The 17,789-nt window shown below is 41.1% G+C and overlaps 1 protein-coding gene across 1 annotated transcript in view; it reads left to right on the forward strand.

Annotated features, from left to right (window-relative positions):
• cfap221 (cilia and flagella associated protein 221) overlaps positions 1-17,789 on the forward strand; it is a gene marked incomplete at its 5' end in the record, with an annotated part of 34,687 nt that overhangs the window by 7,188 nt on the left and 9,710 nt on the right. The window contains 10 exons of the mRNA XM_084193491.1: positions 8,152-8,252; positions 8,402-8,488; positions 8,599-8,694; positions 9,046-9,146; positions 11,523-11,626; positions 12,401-12,560; positions 13,952-14,084; positions 14,349-14,481; positions 14,800-14,911; positions 16,472-16,559. Coding sequence (XP_084049617.1) covers positions 8,152-8,252; positions 8,402-8,488; positions 8,599-8,694; positions 9,046-9,146; positions 11,523-11,626; positions 12,401-12,560; positions 13,952-14,084; positions 14,349-14,481; positions 14,800-14,911; positions 16,472-16,559 — 1,115 coding nt within the window. The remainder of the gene's footprint in view (positions 1-8,151; positions 8,253-8,401; positions 8,489-8,598; positions 8,695-9,045; positions 9,147-11,522; positions 11,627-12,400; positions 12,561-13,951; positions 14,085-14,348; positions 14,482-14,799; positions 14,912-16,471; positions 16,560-17,789) is intronic.

Consider the following 17,789-nt stretch of genomic DNA (forward strand, 5'->3'; position numbering starts at 1 on the left):
AAAGTGAGTTATTCTGCTTTCACACACTAAATTACACATTTCTCTCTATCAATGTGTTCATCCATTTACACATGCATTGACAGTCACTACAAAGTACAGTAGATACGTACTGGGTAGTCGTCACAATGGTAGAAGTCTTTCATCGGTGAAGAGCACAGAGTCTTTGATGAAGATGAAGGAAGCACGCAGGATGAAGGAGACAAAGAGTTGGATGTGGATGTAGTTTCTGGTGCAGTGCAGTTTCCTAGACAACAGGAAAAGTGTCAAAGCAGCTGTAAATGTCCTCCTTGACCAACATGCTTTTGACACCCATGTTGTAATATGTTTAATCCTCCACTGAGACACAATATTAAGATAAGCATGTTGGTTACAGTCTGGTTTATTGGGTATCCAAATGGATTATCATATATTTTTATCATAATAATTCTTAGACTTGATTCTCTGTTTCTCACCTAAAGAGACAGAGGATGGTGATGGCGATGGTGAGAGAGATTAGAGAGAGAGCGTAGCCTGCAGTGTACATGGTCTTCACGTAGGGGAAGTACATGTGGGAGTCATGTGACTGGGAGGAAAAAGTGGCCTGGTGTAAGAATATATTTTTATGAAAATTGTCCATGTATTTTTAAATCACTGCTCAACACTTCTATGGCTTTCCCTTATTTTTATGTATTTGTCCTGAATCAAAGACAAAACCATTGATGTAGCATATACTAAGATTACACATGTACCCACCTCTCCAAGTAAGTGTAAGGTTTCGTTGAAACATGCATGCTCGTACGGAGGGAATGGGTCCGTCCAGCCCGTGTCTGTGCAGTTCCGGTACACTTTACCTGGAAAATCATACAGTCTCATCAATACTTACTTACTGTTCTGTTCAAATAAACGAATTATGGCCATCAAAATAGTCGGCATCAGAGTAAAAAAACTTGACCATGCAGAGCAACGGTGGAACAGACCAAATATTTTCTAAGACACACAGACCTACATAGTACGCAGGTTCAATCTCTCTGGTATTTTAGTGCAGGCAGTAGTTTTTGCAGGCTTCATTTGTGTTATGTAAGGTTGTCATAAATCACTTCATGATGCCGCTTTTTCCACAAGCAGACCTTTTATGAACTCTTTACCACTCCTCTGTCCTTTTAGTCTATCGCATATATGAGCATCAATCAACAGTTTATGGTAGAAAGACAAACATTTTTGTATTGAATGGAAACAAATTATCTTAGTAGTGGATCATTAACTAACACATACATAATAGCCAGGGGTGGGGTGGGAGTCTAAGACATCATAACAGCCAGGGGTGGGGTGGGGGTCTAACACATAACAGCCAGGGGTGCGGTGGGGGTCTAACACATCATAACAGCCAGGGGTGGGGTGGGGGTCTAACACATAACAGCCAGGGGTGGGGTGGGGGTCTAAGACATCATAACAGCCAGGGGTGGGGTGGGGGTCTAACACATAACAGCCAGGGGTGGGGTGGGGGTCTAACACATCATAACAGCCAGGGGTGGGGTGGGGGTCTAACACATAAAAGCCAGGGGTGGGGTGGGGGTCTAACACATAACAGCCAGGGGTGGGGTGGGGGTCTAACGCATAACAGCCAGGGGTGGGGTGGGGGTCTAACACATAACAGCCAGGGGTGGGGTGGGGGTCTAACACATAACAGCCAGGGGTGGGGTGGGGGTCTAACACACACATCGTAACAGCCAGGGGTGGGGTGGGGGTCTCTCACCTTCTGATTTGAAGAAATTGGGACAGTTATGTGATGCAGTTTCCCCTACAAAAGCAGGAGACCAGCAATTCAAGTGGTCCCACATACCCTTGCAGTCTGTATAAGAAAAAAAAATCAGTTACCATTATCTTTTTTTGGGGGGGGGGGGGGGGGGGGGGGTATACATGTGTTTGGTGGTTTATTGTCATGCATTATATGGCAAACAGTACTCTCGAATAAGAATGATGTACGGCTCACAGTCTGCTTGAACCTTTCATAGTTAAAAAGAAAAATAATGTGTGCATGTGTCATCTCCCCATAGCCTACAGTGCCTCCAGAAGGTATTCACACCCCTTGACTTTTTCCACATTTTGTTGTAACAGACTGAATTTAAAATTGATTCAATTGAGTTTTTTGTCACTGGAATTAAGTGGAATTATGTTTTTTGAAATGTTTACAAATAAATAAAAAATGAAAAGCTTAAATGTCTTTAGTCAATAAGTATTCAACCCCTTTGTTATTGCAAGCCTAAATAAGTTCAGGAGTAAACATATGTTAACAAGTCACATAATAGTTTTATTTTATTTTATGTCTACCTCATCTCTGTACCCCACACATACAATTATCTGTAAGGTCCCTCAGTCGAGCAGTCAACTTTACACACATATTCAACCACAAAGACCACAGAGGTTTTCCAATGCCTCATAAAGAAGGGCACCTATTGGTAGATGGGTAAAAAAAAATTAAAGCAGACATTGAATATCCCTTTGAGCATGGTGAAGTTATTAACTACACTTTGGATGGTGTATCAATACACCTAGTGACTAAAAAGATAGCGGTGTCCTTCCTAACTCAGTTGCTGGAGAGGAAGGAAACCACTCAGGGATTTCGCCATGAGGCCAACGATGACTTTAAAACAGTTAAGAGTTTAATGGCTGTGATAAGAGAAAACTAAGGATGGATCAACATTGTAGTTACTCCACAATACTAACTTAATTGACAGGGAAAATAAGGAAGCCTGTACAGAACAAAAATATTCCAAAACATGCATCCTGTTTGCAACAAGGCACTAAAGTAATACAGCAAAAACATTGACAAAACAATGTACTTTTTGTCCTGAATACACAGTGTTATGTTTGGGGGAAATTCAATACAACACATTACTGAGTAGCACTCTCCATATGTTCAAGCATAGTGGTGGCTGCATCATGTTATGGGTATGCTTGTAATCATTGGAATGGGCACAGGCAAAATCCTAGAAAAAAACCTGCTTCAGTCTGCTTTCCACCAGACACTGGGAGATTAATTCACCTTTCAGCAGGACAAAACATAAGACCACATCTACACTGGAGTGTTCCTGAGTTGCCGAGTTACAGTTTTGATTTAAATCTGCTTTAAAATCTATGGCAAGATCTGAAAATGGTTGTCTTGCAATGATCAACAACCAATTTGACAGAGCTTGAAGAATTTTGAAATGAATAATGGGCAAATGTTGCACAATCATGCTGTGGAAAGGTCTTAGAGAGACTTACCCAGAAAAGACTCACAGCTGTAGTCTCTGTAGAAAAGTCTCTGCCAAAGGTGATTCTAATATACACTGAGTATACCAAACATTAGGAACACCTTCCTAATATGTGTTAGCATTTCCCCCCCACTTTGACATGAAAGTATTTTGTGTAGATAGTTGACCAATTTTTAACCCTCTTTGTAACAACAACATTTGGAAAAGGTCAAGGGGTGTGAATAATTTCTGAAGTCACTGAGTGTACAAAACATTAAAAAAGTATTCCTTATTTGCAAAGTTTCTCAAAATCTAAAGGCATAACCTTCAACCTAGATTATTTTTCCATGACATAGTAGACTGACCAGGTGAATCCAGGTGAAAGCTATGATCCGTTATTGATGTCACCTGTTTAATCCACTTAAAATCAGTATAGATGAAGAGGAGACAGGTTAAATATGGATTTTGAAGCCTTGAGACATGGATTGTGTATGCGTCAATTTAAATGTGAATGGGCAAGACAAAAAATGTAAGTGCCTTTGAACGGGGTATGGTAGTAGTAGGTGCCAGGTGCACAAGTTTGAGTGTGTCAAGAACTGCAACACTGCTGGGGTTTTCCACGCTCAACAGTTTCCAGTGTGTATCAAGAATGGTCCACCAAACATCCTGCTAACTTGACACAACTGTGGGAAGCATTGGAGTCAACATGGGCCAGCATCCCTGTGGAACGCTTTCGACACCTTGTAGTCCATGCCCCGACGAATTGAGGCTGTTCTAAGGGCAAAAGGGGGTACAAACTCAGTATTATGAAGGTGTTCCTAATGTTTCGTACACTCAGTGTATATGTATGTACCTTTGCCAAACATGCCCAGCTGTTTCAAACACGCGCGTTCATTCTTACCTTCAAGTACATGCAGGGGCGGTGTGTTCATTAGGGCGATATGGGCGACGCACTGCCAAACGGGAAAAGGAAGGGATTTTTTTTCTAATCAATTATATCACGGCAACAGTAGTTCAGTGTTCTAATCTAGACGCCTGATCTGCCACTAAATGTCCAATCAGGCTAAAGTCGTGCTTCAAATGTCCCCGCCCGTTTTGGGGCGATTTCAGTCAGGTTGAAAATCGCCCAGACGTCTCTCATAGCCTCTAATGTAAAATATATTTTTTTCAAATATCAGAGCTTTCAATACAATCTCTATGGGTTTCTGAGGGCTTGCACTTACGCGCTTTCGTCATACGTAACGTAACGTAACCATGAACGTAACTAAGAAACTACTCTTTCACCCTGAAGGCGGCAAGGCAGACAGCACCGCTTGGACAGCGACTGGTGTAACCGACATGCACCATCTTTCAGAAAAGATTAAGAAAAATGAGCTGTCAAAGACCCACATATAGCTGTTTGAGATTGTTTGCTTTGGGGAGAGTGAATATTGCCACTCAACTGGATGAGGGATACAGGCTAGCTGTCCGCCGCCACAACGATGAGGTTAGCAACAGCAGAGTCGTGAACACTGTCTACGAGAATCGAGACGACCTCATAGAATGTTTTGAAGCCATCCGGACGGGTTCATTGGGTTCATTTGACCAGCACACCGTGAGAGAGGCAGCTGGCTACGTGAGGATACTACATGATGAAGATTTAATTTTTTTCCTGCGGCTTTTTCACAAAATCATGCCCCACGTCGACATTCTGTACCAGAAGCTACAGAAGAAGGACATCGATGCTGTCTTTATCAAACGTGCCCTCGACAGCTTCACAAGCAAGTGCAGGCCATAAGGTAAGATTAAACAATATCAAAAAATGTGGTAAAAGCTCTTGTTGATCCTGCAATCTGAACAAATACCAAGATGCTGTATTTTCAGCTGATATTTCATTTGTTTATGGAAATGCATATTGTTTATGCAGTGTTGAGGAATGTGAAAGAACACCCTTGATTATTTTTACTGTGATAACTTATTTTGCTTTTGTAAGCCAACACTTTTGAGATCAGTCAATAAATGCTTCTGGTATTGACTTATATGCTGCCCCTGTCTTCATGTTGTTGCTGGACATATCTTTTTAAAAATGTGTGTAGGTCACCTAAATCATCAGAAAAATTGCCCCCCCTGAGAATTTTTTCAGGAGCCGCCACTGAGTACATGCCCAGTAGGATTCCAATAATTCCAATGTGCATTTTGTCAGTCACAAGCATCATATACCAGAAAACTGTAACCAAATTATAGACTTTAATAAACTGCAAACTGACTTTCGGTACTAAAAGTCTGAAATAATCGTCCAATTCAAACCAGCAAGTCATCAAACAGCATCCACTGGCTTTGTCCAAACCAACTGCATGTGTTTTGTTTGAGCAGTTATTACACCTGCCCAATTTTATAATAGACTAGTACCAAAGACAGTACAGTATGAAGATAGGCAGAAACTGCTTCTCCAATATAAATCCCCGATAACGCATGTAGGCGAAGTCATGGCAACGTTGGCTCGCTAAACTCATGCGCAGAAATACGTCATTGTGTCTAATGGTCGTCTCACGCTGTACTGCACATGTGCAGACCGTCATGTCAAAGGCACTCTTTTGATATAAAGTTGTTTTTGACAAAAATGAAAACGTGTCAGTGTGTCACTTTCACGAGGTTGTAGTAATACCATGTTCAACTACTTAAGACGATGTCTCGACTCCAGGTTGTGCCTTTAGATTTCGAGAAAATGTACAACAAATGAATATTTTTATACTTATCTCATTGACTTCATAAACCCCAAACCCCGGTCTTGTCTGCTTGGCCTGTTTCGCAAGCGTTCCCAGATGTTGCGCCTCTGGGTTTAGAAACTCTTTGCTAATACTAACCCTTGAAAAAATATCCCGCCCCACGGAAGAATCACTATGGTGACGAGAGTGTTTGGTGGATGTTCTATCAGTGAAACAAAAGGTACGTTCAGTTTTCAACCTTGAAAAGCACCCACATCATGCAACGAATAAAAACGTGTGTTGTTTATGAGCTAACGTTACCAAATCGAAATAAAACAACTGTTTGATTAAGTTTGATAACAAGCTAGCTAACGACGTTAGCTGTTTTTCTTTGCTAGCTGTTTCTCTCTGCTAGCTGCTAGCTTCCACTCTTTCTTGCTAACCCGTCCCTAGCTAGTTTGCTTACTTTCCTGTGTCAACCACAGTAGCTGCACATGCACAAAGTTGGCTTGCTAGCTTTGTGTCATTTGGTTCTTTTCATTATCATATGGACAACATTGCATCTTTGAAATGCAAGCGTTTAACGTTACATATCTGATGTGATATGAATTGTGATATTGTTTGCTATCTTCTTCAGCCCTGTTTTTAATGGAGAAGTGATGGAAGTGGCACACTCTGCATCAGAGACATTCACAGACAGTCAAAGGAAGAAGACCCCTCTTCCCCTGTGCCAACTGGTGGAGGACACAAAAATAAGTCCCTCTAATGTCCCTCATTTTATTTTTATTTTATTTTTATTTCACCTTTATTTAACCAGGTAAACCAGTTGAGAACAAGTTCTCATTTACAACTGCGACCTGGCCAAGATAAAGCAAAGCAGTGCGATAAAAACAACAACACAGAGTTACATATGGGGTAAAACAAAACAAAAATCAAAAATACAACAGAAATACAATTAATATACAGTGTGCAAATTTAGCAAGTTATGGAGGTAAGGCAATAAAATAGGCTATAGTGCAAAATAATTACAATTTAGTATTAACACTGGAATGATGTGCAAGAGATGATGTGCAAATAGAGATACTGGGGTACAGATGAGCAAAATAAATAACAATATAGGGATGAGGTAGTTGGGCGGGCTAATTTCAGATGGGCTGTGTACAGGTGCAGTGATCGGTAAGGTGCTCTGACAACTGATGCTTAAAGTTAGTGAGGGAGATAAGTGTCTCCAGCTTCAGAGATTTTTGCAATTTGTTCCAGTCATTGGCAGCAGAGAACTGGAAGGAATTGCGGCCAAAGGAGGTGTTGGCTTTGGGGATGACCAGTGAGATATACCCGCTGGAGCGCAGACTACGGGTGGGTGTTGCTATGGTGACCAATGAGCTAAGATAAGGCGGGGATTTGCCTAGCAGTGATTTATAGATGGCCTGGAGCCAGTGGGTTTGGCGACGAATATGTAGTGAGGACCAGCCAACAAGAGCGTACAGGTCACAGTGGTGGGTATTATATGGGGCTTTGGAGACAAAACGGATGGCACTGTGATAGACAACATCCAATTTGCTGAGTAGAGTGTTGGAGGCTATTTTGTAAATGACATCGGCGAAGTCAAGGATCGGTATGATAGTCAGTTTTACGAGGGCATGTTTGGCAGCATGAGTGAAGGAGGCTTTGTTGCGAAATAGGAAACCGATTCTAGATTTAACTTTGGATTGGAGATTCTTAATGTGAGTCTGGAAGGAGAGTTTACAGTCTAACCAGACACCTAGATATTTGTAGTTGTCCACGTACTCTAGGTCAGACCCGTCTAGAGTAGTGATTCTAGTCGGGTGGGCGGGTGACCCGTAGGACCCTTACACTTAAACAATTTGATACATCTCAGTCATATATTTAACAGGCTATATTCAGTCAAGAATAATATGTTTATTGTAGTAGAGCGCTAGGGCTAGAACTATAATATGCATGCTCATGATGCTATCTGAGTTACCGTAGCCTACATTATGCAGTGTGTGATTCCTCAGGCGTTTGATAATATTTTCCACTTGTTTTGGGTTTTAATATTTACTTCATTTAGCAAATGCTCTTATCAAGAGCGACTTACAGTAGTGAGTGCATACATGTTCATACTTTTCCCCCGTACTGGTCCCCCATGGGAATCAAACCCACAACCCTGGCATTGCAAGCATCATGCTCTACCAATTGAGCCACACGGGACTAAGCAGATGGTGAAGACATCTCATTTATATTATACTTTCCAGAAACCTATACCAAACTCAAGAGCAACAGTGCAATCCATGCAGAACCCTCAGCACTTCACTTCAGTGGGTTTAAACTGGGGAAGGATTATCAGAGGACCTTGGTGAGTGAAGCAAAGAGTGTTGACTGTTCCAAGAGAACAAAAGACAAAGCACTGACTTTAGATGGATTTTGCCGATATATGCACTTCATGTACCAGTACATTCTTATACAAGGCGTCATGTAATTCATCTTTGTTTTAATCTTCCTCAGAAACTTATCAACATATCATCTGAAGTGATCAACATTCACATTATCCCCACCCAAACAAAGCACTTCCAAACGAAATATTTAAAAAAGGTGTTTGTTTATTACTATTTGATGTCATGTTATGCATTCCGTCTATGATCTTTGATTCGTATGCGTGTCAGTGTTGATGGTTAATTCCTCCATTTTGATATTCTATGCAGCATCGTCTTGTCCCCGGACTGTCCTACACAGTGAAAGTACACTTCTGTCCTAAAGAATGGCGCTACTTCTACGACTGTATTCGGGTTCATTGCAAGGTTGGAATCCAGTGCTATGTTCATTTCTAATCAAGTTCGCGTGCCGTCATGCCTGACAGTGATCTCTTCAACTTCTACTTCTAATCTATTCAACTGTCAATCAAAAGAGGGATTTGCTGTGTTTATGGATCACATGTTGTTTGTTGTCAACGTTTCTCTCCATAGTTGCTGCAAGGTAAGCCTGGTCCCAGATCTGTTTGTGCTGTCTTGCAAACTTCTAAGGTCATTGTCACTCCATGGCAAACTGATCTGGAACCAGAGTACTTACTGCTAGGAGGTTCCCTCCTGTTTAGAACTCCAGGAAATGAATGCATCAGGGAGCATTGTTATTCTCTCTCAATCTCTCTCCAGGGGGAAGAGAATTTACAGGTACCAGTCCATGCCTACCCCATCATCGATGACTTGCACATCCCAACACACATCACCATACCAGCTGTTCCACTGGGCCAAAGGTGAGGTGAAGTGGACAATCGTGTCTCACTGTGCATCTTTGCCCTTTGAATAGTATTTAAACCCACCAATGAACCTTCATAAGAGGATTGTACATGAGTGCATGGCCACTCAAATCCCTTACAGAAAAAACACATAATTTCACATGTGAAATCATGTGTTTTTGGAACACTTCACATGTGAAATTCATATGTTCTTTCCGTAAGGGATAGGCTACAGCTACAGCCTAGTCTGCTAAGTAGTTGCTAAGTGCACCAGTTTCTGAATTAGCCTGCCAGATAAACATGATGAGTGGCAACAAAGGCTTGTTTGAGGAATAAACTCAGTGTGTTATTATGGTCATGTAACGCATCATAAACATTGGTTTTTCATAATCTCTGTTGACACTAACGATGCGGTGAGCAGTCAATATATTAGAGTCCATTTGCACAGTAGATAGCTAATCGTAGTTCTCTAAGTAAGCCATATGCTGGGGTATATGCTAGGGTCAGTAGTATTTGTCTTGCATGTTCAACAATCTTCAGTCAAAACAATACACTTGGAAAGAGAATATTTCAAAAAAATCCAAATATAAACATTTGTAAGGCCATAGAGATACAATATAATAATTATTTACATTAACATTTTACAGATTGTGACGCAATCCACTTTCCACAATTTTTTATAGGAGGGCATTTTTATCTCTTGATAAAAATGATTGTCTTTTGAACTGAGTGGCTGGCTGAATTTGATTTAGCTTTACATTTTATTGTAGGTCTCAATGAACATGTAGGCTGTTGTCCTTTCTCTCTCGGGCTGTGTGATATACAGTACCAGTCAAAAGTTTGGACACACCTACTCATTCAAGGGTTTTTCTTTATTTGTAAAAAAAATTACATTGTAGAATAATAGTGAAGACATCAAAACTGAAATAACACATATGGAATCATGTAGTAACCAAAAAAGTGATAAACAAATCAAAATATATTTTATATTTAAGATTCTTAAAATAGCCACCCTTTGCCTTGATGACAGCTTTGTACACTCTTGGCATTCTCTCAACCAGCTTCACCTGGAATGCTTTTCCAACAGTCTTGAAAGAGTTCCCACATATGCTGAGCACTTGTTGGCTGCTTTTCCTTCACTCTGCCGTCCGACTCATCCCAAACCATCTCAATTGGGTTGAGGTCGGGGGATTGTGGAGGCCAGGTCATCTGATGCAGCACTCCATCACTCTCCTTCTTGGTAAAATAGCCCTTACACAGCCTGTTGGTGGGTTGGGTCATTGTCCTGTTGAAAAACAAATGATAGTCCCACTAAGTCCAAACCAGATGGGATGGCGTATTGCTGCAGAATGCTGTGGTAGCCATGCTGGTTAAGTGTGCCTTGAATTCTAAATAAATCACAGACAGTGTCACCAGCAAAGCACCATAACACCTCCTCCTCCGTGCTTTACGGTGGGAACTACACATGCGGAGATCATCCGTTCACCAACACCGCGTCTCACAAAGACACAGCGGTTGGAACCAAAAATCTCCAATTTGGACTCCAGATCAAAGGACACATTTCCACCAGTCTAATGTCCATTGCTCGTGTTTCTTGGCCCAAGCAGGTCTCTTATTATTATTGGTGTCCTTTAGTAGTGGTTTCTTTGCAGCAATTCGACCATGAAGGCCTGATTCACACAGTCTCCTCTGAACAGTTGACGTTGAGATGTGTCTGTTACTTGAACTCTGTGAATCATTTATTTGGGTTGCAATTTCTGAGGCTGGTAACTCTAATGAACTTATCCTCTACAGCAGAGGTAACTCTGGGTCTTCTATTCCTGTGGTGGTCCTCATGAGAACCAGTTTCAACGTTCTTGAAATGTTCCGTATTATCTGACCTTCATGTCTTAAAGTAATGATGGACTGTCGTTTCTCTTTGCTTATTTGAGCTGTTCTTGCCATAATATGGACTTGGTCTTTTATCAAATAGGGCTATCTTCTGTATACCCCACCCTACCTTGTCACAACACAACTGATTGGCTCAAACTCATTAAGAAGGAAATAAATTCCACAAATTAACTTTTAACAAGGCACACCTGTTAATTGAAATGCATTCCAGGTGACTACCTCATGAAGCTGGTTGAAAGAATGCCAAGAGTGTGCAAAACTGTCATCAAGGCAAACGGTGGCTATTTGAAGAATCTCAAATATAAAATATATTTTGATTTGTTTAACACCTCTTTGGTTACTACATGTTTCCATATGTGTTATTTCATAGTTTTGATGTCTTCACTATTATTCTACAATGTAAAAAATAAAGAAAAACCCTTGAATGAGTAGGTGTGTCCAAACTTTGACTGGTGGTGTATATGCTTGTTATCTTTGACCTTTGACCTGTCTTTGACCTTCCAGTGTCAGCCATGTGATCCCTCTGAGCTGCAGCTGTCCCATTGACTTTGAGTTCCAGGTGTACATCATCCAGCCACACAAGGCCTTCTCGGTCCAGCCCCTGTCAGGTAACTCCAATCAGCAGACTTGGTAGCACTTTACATTAGGCCACTGAATAAAGTAGTAATAACACAGTCCTTAACAAGATAGCAACAACATCCTACCTGCTCACTCAGACAGACAGTGAGGAAAACCCCTGTATTATTCTATCTACAGTAGGTATATATTATTTTATTAATGTATTAAGCCTGTGAGTCTATTTGCCAGATATGTATCAATTTATTTTTTAATATTTGACGGTAGGATAATTTCTGGTTCACAATAAGGTTCCAGCTATGTTTTTGTGTTAGTTCCTTGAGGTGATTAGTTAAAACGTTGAACCACATAAAACATTTTTTGCTGGCTCCCAGAGACCCAGACTCACCTGTATAAACTCACGTAATATTATTAGCTGATTACCTAGCCCTGACCTGTGATTCCTCAACATCACCATCATGTCTTGTGTCTGAATTACTGTGGAAAGATGCTCATAGTCTGCAACTGCCACCTTGACACAAAGCAGTCAGGGACTCAGTGCATCTAGCACAGGGGGGAGCTGTGTTGTTTTGTCTCTGGCATGGATGGTGACGCTTTCCAGGCAATGCGTGATGATGGATTTCCGGGGTTACGCAAATAGCCTAGTACTCAGACTGGGTAGAGATGTCTGAAAAAGTATCTCTCCATGTTTCCCATGGTTTGAGGGTATTGAAGTGTTGAGTTTAGGTAGGCCTACGTATTGTTTTCCTTTAACAAATGCGTTACATTCAAGACCGGTATAATCATTTGTTTGTGTGTGATTCTAGGAGTGATTCCAGCCAATGGGAAGGTGGAGGTGACCGTCACATTCAGGCCGTTCCAGTATGTCACGTCCCAGGTCACTCTACAAGTGGTCATCTCCCAGTTCAATTCCAAACCCTACGTCTGCACCCTCAGCGGGTCCTCCTCGCCCCACCTGGCTCTCAGGTATCTCAGATCCATTTTGAAATGTTACAGGTTAATTCATCAAACATTATATTGAATTATGTCACTTTTACCAGGTCATAGTTACAATGACAAGACTCGTATATATACCAGTCTTTTATTTTTTTATTTTATTTATATATATATATGGTCAGCAAAGTTCCTGTTTTCTTGGTTTGTATCACGTTATTGCTTGTTATTTGGTGTCATTGTGAGTTCCATCAATTAATGCACTGAGCCAAATATATTTATTTTACTGATAAGAATGGAAACGTGATTGTTAAGTGGTTACGCACATTTCATAGAGCGACTGCTGTTGTGAGAGAGAGACCAAGTGCTGCACATGTACTGTATTGAAACTCTCCATCTGAAAACTTTGAAAATGGAAATTGTACAAACATTTAGAGAGATAAAAATGAACCCTTGCAGTGAAGAACCATACAAGTGCATACTGTTCCATTTTCTTATAATCAAATATTTATCTGTTTTTAAGTGTGTATATACCACATTAGGATTTTTACAGTTGATAGATACTTGAATCATTTTTTTTTCTAAATGTTTTATAATGATGCATTCTGTGTATCTACATTTAAAAAAAAATGCACATATATGGTTCTTCTGCACGATTCAAATGATGATGATACCCTTCTGTTCCATTGATTTCTGTTCATGGCTAACTTCTTTGTTTAGTCTTGGGCTACAGACTCAAAACCACACACAGTCACTTATACTGATAAACAGGTTGTTCTTGTTTCGAGTCTGTATATAAAATATAATTTTTGATTCAGTTCCCATGAGAAAATGGGTGTACTCCATCACTGACAGTGGACGAGTTTTACTCCCCTGTGTTATGACTGAAATAAGTTAATGATTCATCAAGCAAGGGAACTGCAGTCATATCAAAATGCATTGGTATCCAATCCATTCAATGTGTGTGCTTTGGATCAAATATTCCCATGTTTACTTCTCCCTGGACCCACAATAAAAGTTTATTATTGAAATTTTACTGCAGTGGGCTAAATCAGGGTCACGCAGAGTGTTTCTTGGTAGTCTTAAACAAATCTACTTAGAAACAAAAGTATACACCTCACACACATGGTTATGGGCTTTAAAAAAAGAAGACACCTGTACCATGTCAGATATAGAGTTGAAATGTATTACATTTTGAGTTTGCGTCACAATATTACACATCACAGAAGACTGAAATATTACAAAAACCGTTTGACAGAGAAACACCAGATTTTCCACTGGCTTTTTAAAATAATGTTTATGAATTGTCAAATTATTAAACAAATATTAATAACATTCCACCGATGAGGCCACTAGAGGGCAATTTGGTCATTTGACTGCAGGAAACATGCTACATACATTTATTGGTGTTGTTTCTGACCCAGTCAACAGGAGAAAGACATGGGACATGCAAGAGAAGTTCTGTTTGTTGACAGTCGAGGGCCTCCACCTGTCTCCTTGAGACAGCCTCTGACCAAAACCAAGCAGAGGTCAATGCGGACACCTGAAAAGTCAAAGGTAATGCAAGCATTTAACTCCTGCTGTACTTAGCAAGGGTGCATTTCCAGAAAGCCTTCTAGCTAACATCACACCTTATTTATCTTGAAAACCCAGCTGCACAGAGATACAGTCATGCTAGAAATAAACTACAATGGTAGCTACAAGGCTTTTAAGAAACTCACTCCAGTTCATTTAGCAGACTATACTATGATGTAGATAATGAGGTAATCATATGAATATGAACATATCTGGTGTGTGATTGGTATTGTGTGATTTCAATAGACTGTAAGGGAGAAAAGAGAGAGTGATGTGAAGCTGAGCCTGAAGACTGCAGTTGATGTGTCCACCCCTGCTGGAGTGGCCAAGATACTAATACAACAGACTGATAAACTGAGCTCTAAAGACCTGAGGGAAGGTACCTGGACAAGTTTCACACCAGTAATCAACTTTCACACCATTAATCAACTTTCACATAAGTAATGAACTTCCACACAAGTAATCAACATACATTAGATTTTCTCTAAGAGATAAAGGAGTGTCATTCAATATTCACTTAATGTAAAGAGGGGAGAAACCAGGTTTGTTGGATGACTTGTTTGCTAGTATGACTGAAAGCTAACTCAGATGATTCAACGTCTGGAATGCTTAATTCATTGCCGTTTAGGTCTGCCGTGGACTGTATTTGCTGTTACTAAGTTACATATATATATATTTTTTCCCCCTCACAATTCAGCCATGATGTCCCAACCTAAGCTGGGCCTCCAGACGAGACAGATGAAGGAGGCGTTCTTTGAGACCAGGGTTCGACAGGACATCCAGGAGGAGAGAGCCAATCATCTCAGATGGTGAGGATCCATAATTTACTCACATTAATAGTCATATAGAGTGCATTCGGAAAGTATTCAGACCCATTGACTTTTTCCACATTTTGTTACATTACAAAATGTATTAAATTGTTTTTTTTCTTCATCAATCTACACACAATACCCCATAATGACAAAGCAAAAACAGGTTTGTAGAAATTTTTGCAAATGTATTAAATATACAAATGCAAAATATCAAATTTACGTAAGTATTCAGACCCTTTACTCAGTACTTTGTTGAAGCACCTTTGGCAGCGATTACAGCCTCAATTTTTCTTGGGTATGACGCTACAAGCGTGGCACACCTGCGCCAGGTTGCAGTTGTAAATGAGAACTTGTTCTCAACTGGCTTACCTGGTTAAATAAAGGTTAAATAAAAATAAAACAATTTGGGGATTTTCTCCCATTCTTCTCTGCAGATCCTCTCAAGCTCTGTCAGGTTGGATGGGGAGCGTCGCTGCACAGCTATCTTCAGGTCTCTCCAGACATGTTCGATCGGGTTCAAGTCCAGGCTCTGGCTGGGCCACTCAAGGACATTCAGAGACTTGTCCTGAAGCCACTCCTGCGTTCAGGCCAAAGAGTTCAGTCTTGGTTTCATCAGACCAGAGAATCTTGTTTCTCATGGTCTGAGTCCTTTAGGTGCCTTTTGGCAAACTCCAAGTGGGCAGTCATGTGCCTTTTTACTGAGGAGTGGCTTCAGTCTGGCCACTCTACCATAAAGGCCTGATTGGTGGAGTGCTGCAGAGATGGTTGTCCTTCTGGAAGGTTCTCCCTTCTCCACAGAGGAACTCTGGAGCTCTGTCAGAGTGACAATCGGGTTCTTGGTCACCTCCCTGACCAAGGCCCTTCTTCTATGATTGCTCAGTTTGGCCGGGCGGCCGGCTCTAGGAAGAGTCTTGGTGGTTCCAAACTTCTTCCATTTAAGAATGATGGAGGCCACTGTGTTCTTGGGGACCTTTAATGCTGCAGCAATTATTTGGTACCCTTCCCCAGATCTGTGGCTCGACACAATCCTATCTCGGAGCTATACGGACAATTCCTTTGACTTCATGGCTTGGTTTTTGCTCTGACATGCGCTGTCAACTGTGGGACCTTATATAGACAGGTGTGTGCCTTTCCAAATCATGTCCAATCAATTGAATTTACCACAGGTGGACTCCAATCAAGTTGTAGAAACATCTGAAGGATGATCAATGGAAACAGAATGCACCTGAGCTCAATTTCGAGTCTCATAGTAAAGGGTCTGAATACTTATGTAAATAAGGTATTTTTTTAATATTTTTTTTATACATTTGGAAACATTTCTAAAAACCTGTTTTCGCTTTGCCACTATGGCATATTGTGTGTAGATTGATGAGGGGGGGAAAATAATTTAATCAATTTTAGAATAAGGCTGTAATGTAACAAAATGTGGAAAAAGTCAAGGGGTCTGAATACTTTCCAAAGGCACTGTAGATTAACATATCTATGATTATGTACTAAATGTCATAGGTCACTCATACTGTACTGTAGATAAATGTTGAAGGATTCTTTTTGATAAAGGCAAGTTCACCTTGGGATGGACCCTGTCTCGGCACAGACCAAAATGCAGGTTTTGGAGGAGAGAGATGTTGCAGATTATGAATATATGGTAAGATTTGTAACTTATCATGATAGTCATAATAATCATAAAACACTGTTGCTATATGTTGTATTTCCAACATGTTTCATGTTTCCCTCTGCTCTGGCTTAGTTCTCATCACTTGTGCAGCAATCTGGGCATCCAGTTTTTCTCCGGTTTGCATACCATATTGTAACTATGTTTTATATACACTACATGACCAAAACTATGTGGACACCTGCTTGTCAAACATCTCATTCCAAAATCATAGGCATTAATATGGAGTTCGTCCCCCCTTTGCTGCTATAACAGCCTCCACTCTTCTGGGAAGGCTTTCCACTAGATGTTGGAACATTGCTGCGGGGACTTGCTTCCATTCAGCCATGAGCATTAGTGAGGTCGGGCACTGATGTTGTGCGATTAGGCCTGGCTCGCAGTCAGCGTTCCAATTCATCCCAAAGGTGTTCGATGGGGTTGAGGTCAGGGCTCTGTGCAGGCTAGTCAAATTCTTCCACACCGATCTTGATTTCTGTATGGACCTCGCTTTGTGCGCAGGGGCATTGTCATGCTGAAACAGGAAAGGGCCTTCCCCAAACTGTTGCCAAAAAGTTGGAAGCACAGAATCGTCTAGAAAGTCATTGTATGCTGTAGCATTAAGATTTCCCTTCACTGGAACTAAGGGGCCTAGCCCAAACCATGAAAAACAGCCCCAGACCATTATTCCTCCTCCATTAAACTTTACAGTTGCCACTATGCATTGGGGCAGGTAGCGTTTTCCTGGCATCCACCGAACCCATATTCGTCCGTCGGACTGCCAGATGGTTAGCATGATTCATCACACCAGAGAACGCGTTTCCACTGCTCCAGAGTCCAATATCGGTGGGCTTTACACCACTCCAGCCGACACTTGGCGTTGCTTCCAGAGGCAGTTTGGAACTCGGTAGTGAGTGTTGCAACCGGGGACAGACCATTTTTACGCGCTACGCACTTCAGCACCCGGCAGTCCCGTTCAGTGAGCTTGTGTTGCCTACACTTCATGGCTGAGCCATTGTTGCTCCTAGACGTTTCCACTTCACAATAACAGCACTTACAGTTGACCGGTGCTGCTCTAGCAGGGCAGACATTTGACGAAGTGACTTGTTGGAAAGGTGGCCTCCTATGACGGTGCCATATTGAAAGTCACTGAGCTCTTCAATAAGTCCATTCTACTGCCAGTGTTTTGTCTATGGAGATTGCATGTCTGTGTGCTCGATTTTATAC

Source organism: Coregonus lavaretus, assembly GCF_964263955.1.
Source record: "Coregonus lavaretus genome assembly, contig: HAP1_SCAFFOLD_684, whole genome shotgun sequence".
NCBI lineage: Eukaryota > Metazoa > Chordata > Actinopteri > Salmoniformes > Salmonidae > Coregonus > Coregonus lavaretus.